Source organism: Pteropus alecto, unplaced genomic scaffold (assembly GCF_000325575.1).
Source record: "Pteropus alecto unplaced genomic scaffold, ASM32557v1 scaffold135, whole genome shotgun sequence".
NCBI lineage: Eukaryota > Metazoa > Chordata > Mammalia > Chiroptera > Pteropodidae > Pteropus > Pteropus alecto.
In genome coordinates, this window is record NW_006438076.1 from 5,005,881 (window position 1) to 5,027,341 (window position 21,461).

At 48.4% G+C, this 21,461-nt stretch overlaps 1 protein-coding gene across 5 annotated transcripts in view; it reads left to right on the plus strand.

Moving 5' to 3' along the window:
* Positions 1 to 2,225: 2,225 nt before the first annotated feature.
* The window catches only part of TXNRD2 (thioredoxin reductase 2), a 48,160-nt gene continuing 28,924 nt past the window's right edge, over positions 2,226 to 21,461 (plus strand). For 4 of the 5 annotated variants that reach the window (XM_015592022.2, XM_015592023.2, XM_025049146.1 and 1 more), the window contains exons 1-8: positions 2,226 to 2,436; positions 6,179 to 6,247; positions 12,186 to 12,242; positions 12,583 to 12,727; positions 13,304 to 13,378; positions 15,193 to 15,271; positions 15,735 to 15,797; positions 19,440 to 19,510. In XM_015592022.2, coding sequence (XP_015447508.1) covers positions 2,325 to 2,436; positions 6,179 to 6,247; positions 12,186 to 12,242; positions 12,583 to 12,727; positions 13,304 to 13,378; positions 15,193 to 15,271; positions 15,735 to 15,797; positions 19,440 to 19,510 — 671 coding nt within the window. In that variant the 5' untranslated portion in view covers positions 2,226 to 2,324. The remainder of the gene's footprint in view (positions 2,437 to 6,178; positions 6,248 to 12,185; positions 12,243 to 12,582; positions 12,728 to 13,303; positions 13,379 to 15,192; positions 15,272 to 15,734; positions 15,798 to 19,439; positions 19,511 to 21,461) is intronic. The other variant, XM_006915236.3, reaches the window with a different exon arrangement.

Consider the following 21,461-nt stretch of genomic DNA (forward strand, 5'->3'; position numbering starts at 1 on the left):
TTCTCGATCTGTTGAAATTTTGCTTCCTGGTAATTGTAGTCAGTTTGGCTCAAATAAAGTCATAAAAATTCTCTACAGGTTTGGATGTTTCTTTCATCGACAAGACCACCCCACTGTTGTGAGTAAGGTCCTCCAGACCTCTACCAGAGACACTGATGGGCTCATGAAACCACTAACCAAGTTCAAAGAGAACAAGAATTAACTACATGGGACTAAGTACACTGATAAAGGATGATTATAATTTTTTTATGGCATTTGTGTGAAATATTGTTGGATCTTTAATGTTCTATTTTGTGGATGTAAAAAAAAAAAACCCCTCTTTTTTTCTTAAGCTATCTATGACTCATAACAATCTAGCAAATTATACTTATATGAGCAAAATTGAAGCATTTATCTTTTTCTCCCTGCCTGATCCCTCCCCAAATCAGAAACTATTATAGAGTATTCTTATTTTCATGGCAATATAGTTGTTTGCATAGGTTCAAAATGAATCTGTCCTTCTTGTTGATAGGGCACAATTAAAAAACATTGGTTATACTACCAAGGAATGCCATATTTGAAAATGATACATAGAATCAGTTATGATCAGATAGTTTTAAGGAACTATGGTCGACTTTATGGAGTCAATGCTTACAAGCCTTCTTGAAAAAATGGCCTGGTACCTGGCTTACAGTGTTCCCAGCCTTCTGGTGAGCAAGGAACGTCACCTCTTGGCAGGCCTAGGAACCAAAGGATATTTTGAAGACCTTGAGAATTCACCCAGATCTCTAGGTGAAGTTTGATGTTAAGTTCTTGGCTTCCTAGCCTTAAGAGATTAAAAAAAAAAATCAATTTGAGATTCCTATAAAAAGTTCCACAAAGAAAACTTAAAAAGGCCTGTATGGTCAATTACCATTCTTGTTGAACTTATATAAATAAATCGGGCCAACTTTAATGAGACCAGAATTATTTTAAACAAGAATAATTACTTTGATTATCATTGATCGAAAAGGCAAGTGGCTGTAGAGAAAAATTTTATGTTTCACTGGAGAAAAATGACATACCCTTGTGGGTTATCAGCTTCTTGTCCTGTTCACTGTCTTTAATGTTTTATTATCTACCTGTGAATTAGACTGCATCCAGCCATCTTACACACTTTATCAGCCCTCATCAAATCATTTCTAGTTTCCTTCGCTATCTGGGTCTAACTCTTCAAGCTGATGTTTCCACTTTCCTCCCTCCCTCCTGACTGACATCACTGAAAACTGAACTCTGACTGCCCAACGTAGTTTCTAACAGCTCCAAGCTGCATTCCTAGGATGGCCTTTGTAGCAATCAAGATGCCTGAGAAAACTTGAGGCTGCCAAAAGATGTGACTGTTCCAGCCAACACCTGAGGACACATCTCATCTCCCAGGCTCTGTAGGAGGAATCTAACTTCCATAAGTGCCAGTGAGCAAACCCAGGTGGGTGTCATGTGAACCAAACCCCCATTCTACTTTTTGTAATTTTTCACTTCCCTCTCTCAAGCACCGCCCCCCCCATCCTCCTCCCCACTCATTCGTTCTCCCTTTAAAACACCCAGTTGCATTTGAGCAAATCAACCAAAATGGAGCTCCTCTCTTTCCCCTACTATAAATAGTTACTGAATATAACCTGTCCTCACTGCTTTAGCTAGTGTCTGGCTGTGTTCATCTATGACACCGCTGTCCTGGGGCCTTGCCCAAGGCCTCCAAAAGGGAATCTGTTGGGAGGATCAATGAGCCTTTCGGGGCCTGGGCCTCCACAATTCTCCCACTTCCAAGGGTCTGATTCCAGCTTAAAGACGAAGTATGACCCTCCCATGGCGAGTCAGACCTTGACTCTGCAACCTGGTCACCAGGTCAAAGCCCTCCCCCAGGGACAGGACTCCACCCTAGGAATCTGTAGTCCCATGGGAAGTGGGACACCCCACTCCTTTCTGGACCCCTATCCCCTCGTCGGATCCTGCCATACCAGCACAGAGCTCTCACTCCCTCAATCCAGTTTGGTACCCACCCCTCCACCCTTGTCCAGAGACCCCTGCCCAAAGTCGGATCCCTCCGTCCGCGTCCGAATATCCAACCCCGCCATCGGAATCCCTTATTCCCGATCCAGAAACTCACACCCAAGGTCAGAAGACCCGCGCCCACTTCGGACCCGTTCCCGGTCTGGCCTCATGGCCCGCGCGCCCACTCACCTCGCCCTGGCGGACATGTAACAGCGGACGCACCCTGGCGGACGCACCCTGGCGGACGCACCCTGGCGGACGCACCCTGGCGGCGCAGGCAGCGCGGCGGGCAGCCCTGCCGCTGAGGCCCCGCAGCTATGGCGGCGACCGCAGTGAGAGTGAAGGCGCTGAGGGGAGACAGCGGGCGCTTCCGGTGGCGGACGCCGGTCGTAGCGGGCGGGGTGCGGGGCGCGGCGCAGGACGCAGCAGGTAGGGTGGGTGGGGTCCGGCCAGGAATATGCGTGCATGGGTGTCCGGAAGGGGTGTCCATGTAGGAGGTGTCCCCGCGTGAGGCAGTCTCAGCTGGGACAGGGCTCCTCCGCTTCCAGCCACCCGCAATCCCCTTTCCAGATGAAGAAACAGCTGGGAGACCACCGTGCCAGAGGTTCTGCTGGGTAGAGTGACCTGTGCTGGCTCCTTCCCACTCCCAGCCTGATATTAACTGTAGTCCTGACTAGATGGCCTACCTCCAGAGGTTGCCAGGGACCATTCCCCCCGCCCCCCACACCCTGTTGGCCAGACCTGGCTACCTCCTCCCCAAGGTCCTAGCTTTCACATGCAGCAAGTGCTCAATACATGCACATGCAGGAAATCAACGAGGGTGTTGTAGCCGCCAGCCCCCGAAAGACACACAGACCACCAGAAACCAGTGAGTTATAGGAAACACACTCTTTATTCAGCCAGCTGGATCTGCCAGGGATACGCAGACCTCAAATTAAGCAGCCCTGAAATGTAGAGGTACAGGGTTTTTAAGCCCTAAATCCCATTCCTCATTCTATCTTAAACACAAAGGTCTATTTTTCTTCAGTTTATTAACTGTCAACCCGTAGGTCGGTTGTGCAAGCGGGGATACAGAAGCAGAAAGCTTGTTAGAATGTTATGTTCCCATGGGCGATAGGCAAGCAGTAATTTTCCAGCCAGCACAAAAGGACTCTAGGGAACAGATGGACTCTGAGCACCCATTGCTGGCTGATGTTCTGCAGGTGCCCCGGGGGAGGGGAGAATATATGACATCCTTCTGGAGCCACTAAGGGATGCTTACCAAACCAGGACAGTAATCACATAACCACCAGTACTAGGATGCCACCAGTTTTGGAGCAGGGGCTGGTGACTCAGGAGAGTCAGAACCCAATCTCCCAGAGCTGTCCCACAGTGCCACCACATCTGCCATGGTGGTATGGCTGGGCCCATGCATCAAGGTGCTACCCACCCCATATGCCTGTGCGATAACCCACCTCCAGACCTGCTTTTGGACAACTCCCTATTGGGAGTGTTGAGGGGCCTGGGTAAGGATGGGATAAAGGCTCTTTCACAGAGATGGCAGCTGTGGGAAGAAGAGTGACCAGACCCTTGGCCAATGATGGACTGGAGAAAGAGGGCTGACCATATGCTTAAGTGGACAAAGCTATGTGTTGCTGTGGCCTTGGGGAATCCAGGGGAGCCAAGGGAAAGATCTGTAAACAAGATCTGCCTCTGAGGTCACACACACAGGGCCCTTCAGGCTGAGGGTAAGCCCACGGCCTTGGGGTAGAGTGTTTTGTTTCCAGCTGGGCAGGAGGCAAGGATTCTGCCCCCAGGGCTTCAGTGTTGAGGAGCAGATAGGGCCTGGAGACAGTGCCAACCCCCAGGAAAGACACCTGGTCTAACTTTGAGCCTCCTCTTCCATTTCACCTCCAGTTTCTCTGAGAGCAGGAAGATGCCTGCCCTGTCCCAGGCTTGGAAGGAGGCTGATGCAGCCCCTGAACAGGAACCAGCATGACGGTGTTGCTGTTATCTATTCCCTAACATCTGCTACCAGGGGTTCTCCCAGAGCAGCACACTGTTCATTCAGCTTTGTCACACTTCCTGGTTCCTGTGTCAGGCACTGTGTTCAGAGAGGAGCAGAAAATTTAAGGACAATAGGCTCAGAACACAAAGACCAGACAGACTTTCCGGGATCAGCCCTGCCTGCTGTGCCTGTCTGAGGTGGGGAGGGCGAGGCTGTGAGGCACTTGAGTGCATGGAGTGCACAGGTAACCCTGCACAACAGCCCCTGCCCTGCCTACCATGGCTCCTTCAGGGTCCTTCCTCCCCAGCAGGCTACCAAGACCCCACCATGTGTTTACAGGCAGATTTCCTACACATACAGAAGGCTCCACTGCTGGCCTCTTGCAAGTGATTATCAGACCCAGAGAGTTCCTGGGTGTGCACAATGGGTGAGGAGAGCAAACCACCAAAGATAAGCCCACAATCCAAATGGCCAGCTGCTCACCCTGCCCTCTGCCTGATAGTTGGCTGAGGGGCACAGCTGGGGCTTAGGGGTGTCTAGACCCAGCGGGGATCCTGCTGTGGTGGCAGGAAGGAACAGCACCTGCAATGGAAGGTAGGAGCATGCCCCTAGGCAAAACCTCCCCTCTGTCCCCACCATGGGCAGCCAGAGAGATTTGGCTCTGCCCAGCAGGCTTGTGCTCCTCATCCTGCGGTAGCTTTTCTCCAACCAGCAGTTGTTCCTCTGTTCTCTAGGCTCATATCAAAGCCATCAGAATAACTGACAGTAGTTTAAGGCCTCTTCAGAGTCCTTGAGTGAAATTTGGAATTGGGTCCACTTCGGACTGGCCGCTTGAACCGAATTGTGGCTCTTAGATCCATGTGTACCTGTACATGCATCTCAGGTGCGCTCAAATGCTGCCAGCTAGAGGGAACCTAGGTGATCCTGGCTGTGGGGTGGGCACAGCTGAGTGTCCCCACTGGGCAGCTGCTCCCTAGACTGCCCCAACTGCATGCCAGGGCCTCCTCTAGGCTTGAGCTCCTGTATCCTTACAGGAGCACAGACCCCAGACCATGGTCTGTGGGGCATTTGTGGAGCCAGGGTCCCTGAGAGGCATGGGACTCCGGGGTGTTTTCTGATGCAGCCAGGAAGGTTGAGGTGGCTATACAGATGGCTGCAGCCTTCTCACTGGCAAGCCAGGCTCTAATGCTGGTGTGGGGCAGGCGCCCTGGCCTTGGATAGCAGACCTGCGACCCTGGGCTTTGCCAGGGAGCAGCAGCCAGCTCTGGATGCCCTGGCAGCAGTCTGCGCCCACCCCTAACTCCCCACCTACTGATCATTTTCTATTATTTTTTTCTTCCTTCACAGGGAGCAGACTTGTGCTTGGTGCTGGGTGTCCCTGACTTGGGCCATGGGTCACAGGCCGGCCACACTTAAGGACACACCTACCCTTACCTACCCTCTCCATGCCCTTCCTCAGTGTGCCCTTTTTAGTGGGTTTTTTTTTTTGCCTACCCTCCATGCCAGTAGTTTTCAGGAGAGAGACAGGCAATGCCTTCTGCAGGGCAGGAAAGATGTGACTGGTCTACTGTGCCAGGCTCAAGAGTGGAAGGGGCACGGTGCCTCTGAGATGACACCACAGTGAGCCTCAAAGATATTTCAGGGAGGAACTCAAGGCCTCGCAGCTCTTGCTGTTGCTCAGATTGGGTTCCCTCCGGAGCCCAGCATGCACTGGGTGGTGCTCTAAGAGGCATGGCTGATGCAGGGGCGGCTCTCTATTCTCCTTCACTTATAACAAAGGTGACCTTCACAACAGGTAGACGAAAGAAAAATGTTTGAGTCCTGTGTCTGGCTCAGAATGTTGGATGATGTTGGAGTTCAGAGTAGTCCTATCAGTTAAATTCTCTTCTTGAGTGGTGGTGGGTGGGGGGGTGGGGGGCGGCGTGAAAAGGCACTTGTACACCATACCAGGGGAAGTTGGCATGGAGTAATCTCAGGTCTTGTGCAGACAACTGTGCACCCAGTCACTGCCTTCTGCCACATGTGTGATATATCACCCCCCATCATCACAGAGTGGGGTCTCCCATGCGATGAAACAGATCCTGTGCCACTTTTAACTGGATGGGACTGCTTGCCCTTTGGAAATTGTGTTACCTTCAGGAACAATCCTGGCTTTTCCTTCTCACCCTTTACCCCTTACCCCAGCAGGACGTCAGGACTATGATCTCTTGGTGATTGGCGGGGGATCCGGCGGGCTGGCCTGTGCCAAGGAAGGTATGTGTCCTGTGTCCTAAGTCCAGCTGGCTCCTCCAATCTTTCAGGGCCCCCTGGAGTGGTCAGTGTTGTTCTCCAAGGCTGGATGGGGAAGCGCCTTGTGAGACCATGAGCAGAATGCATCGTCTTTGCAGCTGGCCTGCTGGCCTCTAGGGCTGTATCACCCTGCCAGGGTCACTCCAACAGTCTTGTCATTGTGCCCTGCTCCCTGCTGCATCCGGTCGTCTGTGCAGCACATAGCTGAGTCTGCCTTGACAGCACCTCCAGGCCTTACAGGATCTGCCACTACCCATTGGATATGTCTCCTACTACCCATACCCTCACTCATACCATGCCAGACTCTTGCCTCTTTGCTGTGCTTCAGTGCTTCCCTAGGTCTTTCTGGCCTTGCACCTTACCCTGCCCATCTGCTGTGCCTGGTCTGCTCTTTACCTGCCTAGTTGTCTGCGGGGCTCGCTCACCTTCCTTCAGTCTTTGCTGCTGAGAAAGCCCTACTTAGAATTGCACCCCTCCTACACATCTGGCCCCTGTCTCTGGCTCCACTGTTCTTGTTTTTAAAACTGTCCCCCAGAGATCACGGTTTGTTCCACCGGCTGTATCTTGCTCTCCAGATAGACCTGGGCACCCAAATGGGCCTAGGCACCCTTGGTAGGGGCGATGAGTAAAGATGTGTTCAGTAAGTGGGCTGGACCCAGAGGCATCTGGAGACATCAAGTGCCACTAACCCGGTGGGGAGCAGATTGCCAGTGTTGCACTGTGGACGCTGTGCTCTGCACTAGCAGTGCCCAGTGGTCTGCTTCCCAGTCTAAATGACAAGGAGACAGATATGGGAGAGTGGAGGAGAGGAGACGGGAGGGAAACAAGGTCCAAAACCAGAGGGAGTTGAGCAGACATCCTGGCCATGAAACTATGGCTCTCTGACAGCAGATACTGGGTTTTAGAATCATAGTTGGTGTAAAAGAAATTTGCTCTTGCTCCAAGGGGTGGGAGAGGGGCCAGCCTGCACTGGGGGCAGGAACCTGTGAAGTCTTTCGGCTGATTGGGGAGCCCACAGAGGGATGCAAGGTTCTCACCCCACTAGACCACAGAGCCACCCCAGGAAAGACTGTGCAGATGGCCAGTTGCCTTTCCCTTTAGCAAGAGAAAGCCCTGGACTTTGTGTTCACTTCAGTGTTGTCTCTAGAGACACAGTTCATTAACCCAAAACAGTTCTCAGGTCTGTCTTTGGCTTTTATAGCAGTGGCATTTGTGGTACTTTTTTATAGCTTTATTGAGACATAATTGACATAATATAAACAGTACATATTTAAAGTGGACAGCCTGACATATGTACAGACCTGTGAATCCAGTACCATAATCAAAATAGTGAATGTACCAGTCACCCCTGTATTAGTGTGCTGGGGCTGCTGTAACACATATCATAGACTGGGTGCTCAAACAGCAGAAATGTATTTTCTCACAGTTATGGAAGCTGGAAGTGTGAGATCAAGGTGCCATCAGGATCAATTTCTTCTGAAGCCTCTCTCTTTGGCTTATAGACGGCCTCCTTCTCACTATGTACCCCTGTGAGTGTGTCTTATTCTCCTTGTAAGCACACCAGTCAAATTGGATTAGGGGCCACCCTAATGACCTCACTCTAACCTAATCACATCTGTAAAGACCCTGTCTTCAAATAAGGTCACATTCTGAGATACTGGGGGTTAGGACTTCAATTTGGGAGGCCGCAGTTCAGCCCATAATAACCCCTAAAATTTCCTCAAATCTGGAGAAGCCCTTCCTGCTCTTCCCTCCCTGCTGCATCCCCAGGCAACCAGTGATCTGCTTTCTCTCATTATAGATTAGTTTGCATTTTCTAAAATTGTGTATAAATGGAACCATGCTGTATGTATTCTTACTTTTCTGGCATCTTTCATGTAGCATAATTATTTTGTTTTATCTATGTTGCTGTGTGTATCCACAGCTCATTCCTTTTTCTTGCTGATTGGTATTCTGTGTGTATATATGCATGCGTGCGTGCGTGCGTGCGTGCGTGCGTGTGTGTGTGTGTGTGTGTTTAAATTCTCTTGGGTATACGCTTCAAAGAGGAATAGGTGGATCATGTGGTATATCTCTTATTTAGTATTTCTTTTTTTCATTTCTTTCAGCAATATTTATAGTTTCCAATGTACAGGTCTTTCACATCTTTTGTCAGATTTATCCCTAAATATTTCATTTTTTAATAACAGCTTTATTGAGATATAAGTCACACACCATACAATTTACTCACTTAAAGTTCATAATTCATTGGTGTTTAGTTTATTCACAAAGCTGTACAATCATTGCCCCACAATCAATTTTAAAACATCCTCATATATACTCTGCCCATTAGTAGTTACTCCCCATTCCTTCACTCCTTGGCCTCTGGCAACTACTGTTTTACTTTCTGTCTCTATGAATTTGCTTATTCTGGACATTTCATGTACATATGTGGACTTTTGTCACATAGCATGATGTTTTCAGTGTCCATCCGTGATACAGCATGTGATAGTACTTCATTTCTTTTTATGGCTGAGTATTATTTCATTGTATGAGTAGACCACATTTTGTTTATCCATTTGTCTATTGATGGACATTCGAATCATTTCCATTTTTTGGCTGTTATAAATAATGCAACTATGAACATTTCTATAAAAGTTATTGCGTAGACTTTCATTTGTATATCTATGGAGAGATGTCTCCATAGATATACAAATGAAAGATATACATAGATGTCTGTTCAGAACTTTTGCCTTTTTAAAAATTGGGTTGTTTTTTAATTATTGAATTATAAGAGGGGTTTTTTTTTGTTTTTTTTTTTAACATATGTATTCTATATACTAGACCCTTATCAAATATATGATTTGTAAATACTTTCTCCCATTCTTGGGATTATCTTTTTACTTTCTTGCTGGTGTCTTTGCAATACAGCAGTTTTTAATTTTGAATAAGTCCAGTTTATCTGTTGTTTCTTTTGTTGCTTATGCTTTTGGCATCATATAAGAAGCAGTTGCCTAATCCAAGGTCACAAAGATTTGTGCCTATGTTATCTTCTAAGAGGTTTACAGTTTCAGCTTTTGGAGTTAGGCCCTTGGTCCTTTTTGAATTAATATACAAATATGGTGTGAGATAGTAGCCTTAGAGTTTATGGTAGACATCTTTAACTTGTCACAGGCTACTTTCAAGTGATATTCTCTCACTTCACGTGTAGTATAATAGCATGCTTCCATTTCTCCCCTCCCAGCCTGTGTTGGATCTTGTGATACATTTTACTTTTATTTACATGCTTTAAACCCCAGAATACATTGTTCTTATTTTTGTTTAAACAGTTACTTCTAAAGAATTTTAAATAATCAGAAAAAAATCTTATAAGCCTGCCATGTGGTCACCGTTTCTGGTGCTCTTCATTCCTCGGTGTGGATCCTACTTTCCATCTGACATCATTTTTCTTCTACCCTGTGGACATGCGAAAACGTTTCTTGTAATGTGGCTCTAGGCATAATGAATTCTTTCAGTTTTTGAATGTCTGAATATATCTTTATTTTGCCTTTTTAAAAAATATTTTTTCTAGGTATAAAATTCAGGTAGACATTTTTTTTCTTTTAGTACTTTAAAGATGTTCTCCACCCCTACTCCATTCGCTCTTGCACTGTTTCTGATGATAAATCCTCCACCCTCTTTATCTTTGTTATTCTGTCGTGTGTGTATTTTTTTTTTTTTTTTTAGGATCTTCTCTTTTCATTGGTTTTGAGTGATTTCATGGTAGTGTGCCTTGGTGTAGTTTTTAACCATTTTTCTTCTGGACTTCACTGAGCTTCCTGGGTCTGTGGATTTATAGTTTTCATCAAGCTATGAGAATTTTTAAACATTATTTCTTCAGATAGTTTTCCTGTCCTTCCCTCTCTCCTTCACTTCTGGAGACTTTAATTACCTGTATATTAGGCTGCTCGAAGTTGCCCTGCTGCTCATTGGTGCTCTTTACATTTTGGATAGTTTCTATTCCTATGTTTTCAAATTCACTAATAAAAGATTCTACAATGTCTAATCTATCATTACTCCCACTCAGTATAGTTTTTGTCTCATGTACTGTATTTTCATCTCCACAAATTTTACTTAGGTCCTTTTTTATATCTTCCATGTTGCTCCTTAACTTTCTGAACATACGGAATATAGTTATAGTACTTGTTTTACTGTTTTCTGCTAATTCTGACATCTTTGTCAGCTCTTGGCCAGTTTCCATTAACTGATTATTCTCTTTACAGCTTGTATTTTACTGCTTCTTTGCCTGGTCATTTTTGGTTGAATCTCAGACACTTTGAACTTAACCTTGTTGGGCTTTCGATATTTTTGTATTCCTAGAAATATTTTTGAGCATGTTCTGCCAGTGAGAGAGTTTGATCTTTTTGGATCCTCTACTTAAGATTTGTTTGACAGGTCTGGAGCTGTGCCCAATCTAGGGTCATTATTCTCAACTACTGTGGCATGACCTCCCTTCTGCTTACCCAGGAATTATGTGTTTTCTCCAGGCTGGCTTCTGGGAATAGACACTGTTCCTGGCCTTGGGTGAGCATTATCTCCTTTGATCCTTCTGGATGGTTTTTTCCCAGCCTTGGGTAGTTTCCTCACACACATGCACTGATCAGATGTCCAGGGTTCTCTGTGCAGCTCTCTCCTCTCTGGTAATTTGTGCCAGGAACTCTGGCTGCCTTGGTCACCCTAGCCCCTCAGCCCCTCTCCTCAGCCAGGGAGTCTGCTGAACTCTGCTGGAACCACCCCCTATACCGGGTCCTGGAGACTCCGATTCTGGGGTTCACCTTGTTCCTTTCCTGTTGCTCCGATATTGCTGTCCTTTGTTTTCTGATCTCCAGTGTCTTAAACCCACTGTTTCATGTACTTTGTCTGGATTTTTGGTTGTTTTAGATGGGAGGCGCATCTAGTCCCTGTTGGTCTATTGTGGTCAGATGTGAGAGTTGGGCGTTGGCATGATTATCAAGGTCCCTTGGCCGGAGCTTTTAAATAGAGCACTGGAATCCTAATTAGTTGAGCCAAATGGGCTTTTAAATGAAGTCTTCTAAAACGTTGTTCTGATACCCATGAATCGAGTGTGTTCTGTAGTATTTGGAACACTCATGGCTTCATGACATTTAAGTCAGACATGCTTTCTGAGACAGTCAAGTCCAGGGTCAGGGCTCGGCCAATGCCATACCAAGGGGAAGCCCTGTGATTAGCTCTGCCTCACTGGTATCAGGGACTCATAGCCCAGGGGAACCTGCTGACAGCCAGGGAGGAGCCAGGAGGCTCCAGGCAGCAGGTGCGGTTTTGTGCCTGGGTTCACTCTACCTCTAGGGGCTGGCTGGCCCTGGCTTTGCCATTTCACTTCTCCAGAGCTTCTGTGTCCTCACCCTGAGAGCAAGGCAGCAAAAGCACATCTGAGAGGCCCTGACGAGGGCAGACCATGAGTGGAGGCCACACGTAGTGTCTGGTGGGGAGGAGAGGAGGTGGCAAGTTCATTGGGAGGGCCTGAGTTGGTTACGAGGGGAGTCCAAGTCCAGGGCCTCTCCCGGGGGGTAGGCGCTCCTTCAGTGCATCGTAGCATGCTCAGGGTGGGCACTGGGCTCAGGTGGGCACTGCTGAGTGTCTGGGCCTGGAACCCGGTGGGGTGGGAGGCGAGGGAATGCTGTGCCCAGTGCTGCCGTGGTGAATGGTGCAAAGGCTGTGGTCCAAGAAGAAGGTTCCCAGCTGTGGGCAGCATGGCTGGGTGGCATCAGGCACAGGGAGACCTAGATGCAGAGCTGGCCAGCAGCCACTGGCCCAGGTCCTTCCCCACTCTCCTCTAGGCCTCATGGGCCCCTGAGGTCCCTGTTCCCAGCTGTGAAGCAGCTCCCCGGTTGTGCCCACTTGCCTTCTTCTCTTGTCATTCCAGCTGCTCAACTGGGAAAGAAGGTGGCCGTGGTAGACTATGTGGAGCCTTCCCCCCGAGGTAGGCAGCCTCCAATGACAGGAGCCATGTGCCCTGGGGAAGGGGCCTGGGTGGAGGTGCAGTCATGGTACAGAGGGCAGTTGAGCCCATAACCAGCCTGTCCCAAGTCTCCAGAGAGTGTTGTTTCTCTTATAAGCTTCGTTACATTAAAGTTCTATTCTTCTCATTTAAAAATGACTCTGAACACAATTATACAGAACAAATCTGTGGGACATGGTCACCTGGGCTGTGTTTGAGTCATAAACCCAACTTAAAGGAATTCTAAACAACTGTAGAAGTGTAGGAAATCCTTTAGAGTCACCTGAATATAAGTCTAAATGTGCTCTTCCCAACATACCAGGTACCAGGTGGGGCCTCGGTGGCACCTGTGTGAATGTCGGCTGCATCCCCAAGAAGCTGATGCACCAGGCAGCACTGCTGGGGGGCATGATCAGAGATGCCCCCCACTATGGCTGGGAGGTCGCCCAGCAGGTACCACACAACTGGTGAGGAGCCCAGCCCATTCCTAGCGCTTTTCTGCTACTCACAGAGGAGGTAGAGGTTTGTCTCGTTAGCTCTCAGGGGAGCATGCTGTCTCACCTGGGCTTCTCACTTGGTACAGTCCTGGGTACCTAGACATTTGTCAGTGCCTAGCAGGTGCAGGGGGTGATGCTGCTGCATCTACTGGATAGCGCCCTGGGATGCTGCTGAAGGTCGAACAGTGCACAGGACACCCAAGAGGATGACACAACCCAAAGGCCAGTGGCTCAGTATGGGAGCCACTTCAGGTTTATTCAAAGCTATGCACAGGCCCCTTTATGGTTCTCAGTTGACCTGGATGCCGGGCCACTGCTGCATCCTAATGGCTGTAGACCAAAGCCTTATTTTTCATGAGTCCAAAGATTCACGTCCCCAAACCTGGGACAGAGGCGGTGGCTGTAGGGATAAACGTCACATTTTACCACCTTTAGAAATACTGCCATTTGTTTCTGTTAATGCACTGTTTGTATGTAATAGTCTTATGGGACTCTACAGCTAATGCTTTTGTGGTGGTTTTAATGTTTGGTTTTGTGCATTAATAGGAGGAAGATGGCAGAAGCCGTTCAAAACTACGTGAAGTCCCTGAACTGGGGGCACCGGGTGCAACTGCAGGACAGGTACTGAAGGCTCATCTGGCTCTTTAGCCTTCTCTGGGTCATTTAATGCCTTGACGACAAGCCCTTACTAATGGAGGGCTCAGCAGCAATAAGACAAGGGGCCCCTGTTCATGAGGCGGGGCATGCAGACAAGCAGTAGATGGACTGAGTGCCCTGGGAGTGGAAGGCCACCATTTAGGGAGCTACCTGCAAGGCCCAGAGCAGTGAGGAGCAAGGGGCACATTGGCGGAATGGCTATAACTGGGAGGGGGAGCAGGTGTGCTCAGGGCTGAGAGCACGAGGGCCAGATGTGGAGGCTGGTGAGGGCCATCCCAGTGGACAGTTCCTTCCTTGAGTGGGCAGCCTTTCTCCTGCCAGGGTCAACCACAGTTATGTGGAAGGAGCCAAGTGAGCCCTACCTGGCTGGTGTAAGCTGGAGGCCCAGGTGCTTCCCCATGAACTCCACACCTCACCTCATGCCTCCTATACTGCGAACCCAACACCACATCGCACACTTCCAGCTCCCTGGGCTTGGTGAAGGGGCCTGGCATTGTGTGCTGGAGCATATGTGTAACATGATCACTCCCTCCTGAAACCATACAGTCCCACCATCCCCTTATGGTCCCCCAGTCCAAATGCTAATACTTTGCCCCACTGAAGAATCCTCCCCAAGGACAGCTGCCAGGAGAAGAGGTGCCTGAAACTGCACTTGACTAAGGCTAAGCTTTGCTCCTTGCTCAGCAGTTCTGCTCTGTGCCCATGCAGGTCATGAAAGGGATAGTGGTCCCTCAAAGGTCTGGTGGTCCTCATCTGAGCATCCCTAGCTTGGCTCTGATGGGTCTTCCTGCGTTGTGCAGTAGGCAGCTGTTTTGTATCTCCTCACCCAAGAAAGCTGAGCCAGGAAGCTGCCACCTCGGCTTCCCCAGGGGTCGCCCAGGGAGCTAAGCTGTATGGTGTTATTTCTCTTCTGAATGGGGCTCCCATCTCTGGGTGTCCCCTTGTGCAGTTTTCTGGAAACATCGGGCTCTGCCATCCGTCCTGCCTGACTCTGGGTGGGCACCAAACAGGCCAGGCCCCAGGCCGGCTCCAGAGTTGCCTGCAAAAGGAGGGCAATGCAGTGTGTCTGTATCCTGCTGCTGTTAGCAGGTTGTGGGGTGAGTGAGGACGTCTGCAGAACATGGAGGCGCAGGGCCTGGCAGTGGGGAGAGCACAAGGTTAAGGTGGCAGTGAAGGCTTACCAAAGTGTAGCCTTTGTGATTAGAAAGGAGTGGGCTGCTTCTTTACACCATGTGTCCGACCACCTTTGTGTCCTCATTGTCATACCCATTCTCCCAGCCTTACTGTCCCCTAAAAGCTGGGATGATGCCTACCTGCCAGATGTCCTCCCTTGCCCTTGCCAGTGGAAAGTTGGTGATTTGGGTGTTTCAGGGCAATTGGATACACATGTGGGGAGGGTGGGGTCTCTTCCCTGGTAGACAAGGAATCCAAAGAATGTGACAATGACAAGGACTGACCCCAGGGGAGGCCCAACTACTGCTGTCATCACACACCAGGACTGTACTTGGGCTCTCAAGACTGCACTGACCTGGCTTCCATCCTTACCTGGCGGCTATGGTCGCCACGTCCCAGGGAACCTCCGGGGGACATGGGAGATGGCGAGCTGCTTCCCAGTGCAGTTCTTCACTCCCCTCTTCCCCACCTGAGCTATGGGTGGTGGACGATGGACTGTGGGCCCTAGCTCACCTTTTAGCAGTCTGCACAGTGCTCTCTATTTAATTCCCTAGGTGACGCTTAATTTGTATAGGAAATGTATGAAAATTCTATTTATTTTATAGAAAAGTCAAGTACTTTAACATCAAGGCTAGCTTTGTCAATGAGCACATGGTTCGCGGTATCGCAAAAGGTGGGAAAGAGGTGAGTCTTGACTGTTCCATGGACTTTGGTGCTATTCTCAGTAATAAGTTCTGCTCGGTTGACCAGACAGATCCCTCTGAGGCTCCTTGTAATTCTTTATAAGGGATAAAATGAATCGCAAGCTATGCATGTTTCTCCTGGTTGCCACTTTCAGAGGGCAAAAGGCAACCTGTGACAAGGGTGGATGATCACACCCTTGCAGAGTTTTGTGGAGATTCATGGAGACACCTGCAGGGTGCTTTGTAAACTGAAGTGCTTGCATTTGAACATTTCCCTGCCATCCTCTGCCTGTTCCCTTGACCCTTGATGGTCTCCCAGCTTTGCGGGGCCTCTGAGCTACTGCGTACAGAGTCTGCAGTTAGAATTGTGGGTCTCTGCCCAGGGGCACCTGCAGGCATTGAGCCCTCCTTGTAGATGACATTGGTGTACCTGTTTGACTGTGGCTTTCTTGGTTTCTTCTCAGACTCTGCTTTCGGCCGAGCACATTGTCATCGCTACTGGAGGGCGGCCGAGGTACCCCACGCACGTGAGTGCCCTCAAAACACCGTCTTCCCCCACACCCTGACCATGTTCATGGTCCCTGGACTCACGTGGTACACTGTTTACATCCACGCTTCCCACACCAGCAGTCTTCCCCACTCTTCTTTAGAAATTTGTGTATGTGTGCTCACTATTGTCAATTTCTATTTTCCAATTCTCTCTCAATTTCATTCTGCTGAATTAGGTCACTGGGGGTCCCCACACTATGAACTCTAAGAGCCATTCTCAATTCATTCTTCAGATGGCTCCTGGGACACCACCAGATCTGTTCTTCTTTTATCTCAGTATCACTTTTTCTCAATCCCCTTCGTTGATGCCTCCTTTTCTCTCAGCCTCACAATATTGACATGTCTAGGACTTAAGCCTTGTTCCTCCTCCTCCAAACCCAAATCTTTTTTTAATGACATAAAATTCACATACTACAAAATAAACCCTTTTAAAGGGTACAATTCAATGAGTTTTAGTGTTTCACAGAGCTGTGCAGCCATCAATCTCTACTACTTAATTCCAGAACATTTTCGTTACCCCAAAATGAAACTCTGTACCCATTAGCAGTCACTCCCTGCTTCCCTCAGTCCCTGGCAACCACTGGTCTGCTTTCTGTATCTATGGATTTACCTGTTCTGGATATTGCACATAAATGTGCACAAGATGTGGCCTTTCCAACTGGCTTCCTGCATTTAACATATGTCTTCAGGGTTCATTCATGGGGTAGCATGTGTCGGAACTTCATTCCTTTTTATGACTGAATAATATTCCGTCGTATGTGTATGCCACATTTTGTTTACCTCCTTGTCTATTAATGGATGTCTGGGTTGTTTGTACTTTTGGCTATTATGAATAATGCTGCTATGAACATCTGTGTCGAAGTTTTTCTGTGGATTTAAATTTTCACTTCTCTTGGGTATATACCTAGGAGTGAAGTTGCCGACTCATAGGGTAACTCTGTGTTTAACCCTTTGAGAAACTGCCAGACTATTTTCCAAAGTGGCTGCACCATTTTATACTCCTACCAGCAGTGTTATGAAGGTCATACTTTCTTGTTTCTTTGCATGTCTTGTAGTTTTTTGTTGATGAGTGAATTTTTCAAATAAAATAATGTATTAACTCTGGAAATCAGAATTTCCCTCCACTGTAGGGTTTTGTTTATTGCTCTTAATTTGCTGGATGACTTTTCTGAACTGGTTTTGTAAAGTCTTCATTTTTGTCATATGAGGACACTGAAGTCTCTGCTCAGTTAGCTTAGTGGTCAGCTAATGACAGGACAGATATTTCCTTAGATATTACCTGGAACTAAGAAATCTCCCAGTCTTTGCCAAGGACCCTTGTGGACACCTTTAACACTCAGAAGAACTCTGCCTTAGCTCTAACTTCCTGCATGTGCAGGGTCTCAAGATTAGCCAGAGGTGAGAGCTGAGGCCATCTTAGGTCTTTTCTGGGTGTGTGCACAGCCCAGTGCTTACACCTAGCTGCCTAGATCTCAGGAATATGATGGAGCTTTTCAAAGCCTCTGTGGACATCTCATTCCTCAGCTTTTCCTTTTACACTTTTGGTTAGTCTGTTGTTTGCGTCAACTGTTATCCATCACTTCAGGCAGCCGTGATGTTTAGTCATTGGGCAAATCCTCCCCAGGGAGAGGCTTTCAGCACTGGGTAAGTTCGAGCAAGGTCAGATGAAGACAAGCCTATTGAGTGGGGTGTTTCAGGGAACCACTAGCCAGGTCAACCAATGACTGTTCTTTGGGAAAGAGCTTTGAATGGGCTCTGGCTCTGTTCTGCTCTCTTTGGTACTGTCATTTTTCAAGTCTGCCACTGAGTTGGGGGATGGGACTAGAGTAAGTTAAAACTCCACAAAACTTAACCATTCTTACCAAGTTTTAGCCATTTTTCTTGACTTAATGTTCTCTGTGTTGCCACAAGCCTTCAGTTTATTTCCAGAATTATGAAAAAGTTTAATCTGACAGTTTTTTTCCAGTTCTTTTGCTGTTTTTATGGAGGGGTGAACTTTGAGGAGGTCCTCACTCCACACCTCCTGGCCCATTCTTACATGTGGGGGCTTTCTGTCCTCCCCCTGTGAGGAAGATGGAGCTGAGGAAGAGGCCCCCAGGGGGTGGGGGTGGTGGAATGGGAAGCAGGAAGGGGAACAGAGGGGTTTGGCTGAGGCCATATCCTCACGGGTCTCGCAGGGGATCCCATAACTGGGTGCCTTGAGCCCTGAGCCTCCATGTGGGCCACAGTAAAGTGTACAGGCCCACAGGTCCCATGGGCCTAGAGGCCACTCCTGCCTCCTACTTAGACCTAGGTGGAGCACGAATGGAGGAAGAACAAAGAGTGTGGTTCTGCTTTTTCTCAGACGTCTAAATCCTGAACCTGCACTTTCTGTTTCATGCTTTCTCTGAAAATGGAGCACAGAGGGAAAAGCATACCTCTAATTCTCAGGGGCCACTGGACCTCCCCTCCTGTTGTCAGGCCAGCAATAGCAGCCTCCAGAGGCAGTTTGTGCACAGGGCTGGCTGTTGGGCAGGCTGCATGGTTCTGTAGGATGGCAGGGTGCTGTTGTTTACAGTAGCTACAACAGACGGGGCAAACTACGTGACCGTTAGTCACCCTTCACCCAGCAGCCGGACCCATGCTGGTTCTGCCTAAAGCCTCTAAAGGCCATAGTCAGCTTCCGGCAGCCAGGCGGTCATCTCAACTCCTTTAAGGCACCAGGCAGAGCTGCACACATGCCCGAGTCAGGGCACCCTGAGGAGGGGCTGGCCTGGTCTTACCCTGCTGGTCCTCGGCTGAGCAACTGCTGATGTCTCCATTTGCCAAGAAGGGCATGAGGCAGGACCTGCCAGTCCTAGGGAGGGCAGCTCCGTGGCTGTTCTGCTCTCTGCCACTCTGCCCAGGATGACCCCGCTGCCCACCCCGCTGGGTGCCTGCCAAGACTTACTTGTGTTTTAGTCCCTTTGATTTTCAGAACTTTTGATTTTCCTTCCACAAACCCAAGAAATTCCTGACTTTATTTTATTTTATTTTTTGCCAGTTGGAGTCATAAACTGTAAAATCCATTTCCTCTCCACCAGTATGTCTTCTTCTTAAGGCCTCTGAGAGGGCAATTGTCCTAGTGACTTGTCCACCTGCTTAGCAGCCCCCCATCAGTTCCTGCGGGGACACAGGGTGCTCTGTATAATTCCTGGGCACGGAGCCCACCTGTACTGTCCCTCAAGGGTGCCCAGTTGCATTCAGCCTTCAGCCTGGCACCCTTGGAGCTGGCTTGCCCCTCCATCCCTCATTGCCCCCTGTCCTCCCAACAGCCCTGAATCTGGATCAAGGTGGATGTCCCAAGGAGCAGAGAGGAAATACCTGCTGGTCGTACCCTGGCTCTGTGGCCTCCTCACACAGCCTAAGAGAGCTTGATGCTTTTGTGCTAGGCAGATGGCACACCAAGTTAGATATAGACGGGTTACCTGTCCCTAGAGGTCCCAACCTGAAGAAAAGTCTGTGGAGCAAGGAAGCACACTCACAAGTGGGTTGGGGTGGTTCTGGTTGAGTTGGGTCTACTAAACGGGCATCCCCTTTGAGGACATCTCCAGGACAGGCCAGATTACACTCTTCTCACATTAATCCTTTTTTCTGCATAGATCGAAGGTGCCTTGGAACACGGAATTACAAGTGATGATATCTTCTGGCTGAAGGAATCCCCTGGAAAAACGTAAGACCTGATGTGTGCCTGAGGGGGGGTCTTCTTTGTTCACCTTCCTACGTGTCGGGGCCATGTAGAATGCTGTGTGGTCCTTTCCTAGTGTGTTCTTTCCCATCTACTTGAGAGGAGGACAGAAAGCCCGCTATTCCCGCTATTCATGCCCCATAGAGGGTTTGGTGACACATCCTGTGACTGTCTTAGAAGTGATGGCATGTGTGTCACCGAGTGAATTGGACATTTATTGTCCAGGGCAGTGGTTTCCAAAGTGGCATTCAAGGAGGTAAAGAAGGTTCAAGTTATCAGGAAAAACCCTTGACCCTTCCAGCCTCGATTAAACATCCCTGCTTTCATTTGGTTCACACCTTGGGCTTCCCTGTGGTCTAGCAAAGGCTCCAAAGGCCTCAGTAACCACAGCCCAGTTGTGGAAATACTTGTGGAATGAGTGGTTTTATACTCTCCAGGAAAGTGAAAATGCACTAAGTTCATTTCATGCACCCACAGAGCAGGCTGTTGGGGGTTCCAGGTCCAGACAGCTCCTGCCTGTTAAGTGTGGCGGGAGCTTCATGCTCGCAGGGACTTCATGCTCACTGGGACCGGAAAGGCCACCAGAGGGCAGCAGAGGCTTGGTCATCAGCAGCACTCCGCGGCCTTGGGACTTGCTTGCAAGAAAATATGGGTGGAAAAGTGTATCCAGAAGTGGACAGGCATGTGTGGACAAGTATACATGTGAGGCAGTGTATATGCATGTGTTGTGTGCATGTGTGTTGTGTACATGGGGAGTATGTGTGCATGCCATGTGCTCTGCTAGCCATCATCGTTCCCTGTTCACATGGCATCTTTGGTCAGGGCTGAGGGTGGATTCCCTTGAACGGATATGGCGTAGTTTATTTTATCTTTCCACCATTCACAGGCATCTCAGTATTTTCTCTTTTCGGTTGTCATAAAATGTCGCAACGAAAACCTTTGGTGTGCATCTTACATACTGTCGTAAGTGCTTCTTATGTATTACAAATACCTGTTGATGTTTCCACAAGTAGAAACCTCAAGTCTAGGCAGGTGCCCTTCACACTTTCACACGTCTGCTAACATGTTCCCCCCCGGCGAGCCACACCGTATCACACGTGCACTTGTGCTTCCTGTCTCCTCCTCCTCACGTGGGTATTAGCTTTTCCAAAAGGCAGAAAACCGAAAGGAGCATCTCCTGCTTCCATGGGGTGACTGCAAATTGCTTCTGCCAGAGGCATGTCGGATCCCTCCCAACATCTGTGCTCAGGCTCACTCAGGTGTGTGTCCATCACCTTCCACTAGTTCCCTAGACTGTGGTTTGTCTTTTGACTTGGCGATAGTTTTTCATGCAGAAGCTTTTAATTTTTATATTGTCATGTTTGTTACTTTTTTATGCGTAATTTCTGGGTTTCTGTTCTTTTATTGTTGACTCTCCAGTAGGTAAACATGACGTGGTTTTATTTGTTTGCTATTATTAATCTTTTTGTGTATTTATTGACTGTTTAAAATTGAGTGCCTGTATGTAAATTCATATATGAGGGTGTGTGTGTGTGTGAATTGTCAGCTTGGTCCTTGGCCCGCTTTCTATCTGGCTTTTCTTTTTCTTCTCTTATCTCTTTCTTATCTTCCAACTGGTTGCATATTAGGGCTGTGATCCCATGTCGTTTATGTTGCAGATTTTCTCAGCTTGTCATGTCTTTTAACTTGTGCAGTGTACAAATGGTTTTTTTTTAATGTAACTTAGATCTCTTTTTACACTTAATGGCTTTTAGATTTATTGCATATTCAGGAAAGCCTACCCCACCCCCAAGATGGTTTTTGAAAAAAAAGCCCCTATATTTTCCCTTAGGGTTTCCACCTGTCAGATTCGCCTTTGTGTCCTTGAGTGTCTGCAGTTCATCCATGGTGTGGTGAGGTGGAGACTGGGCTGCCGAGGTCCAGCATTGCCACCCGT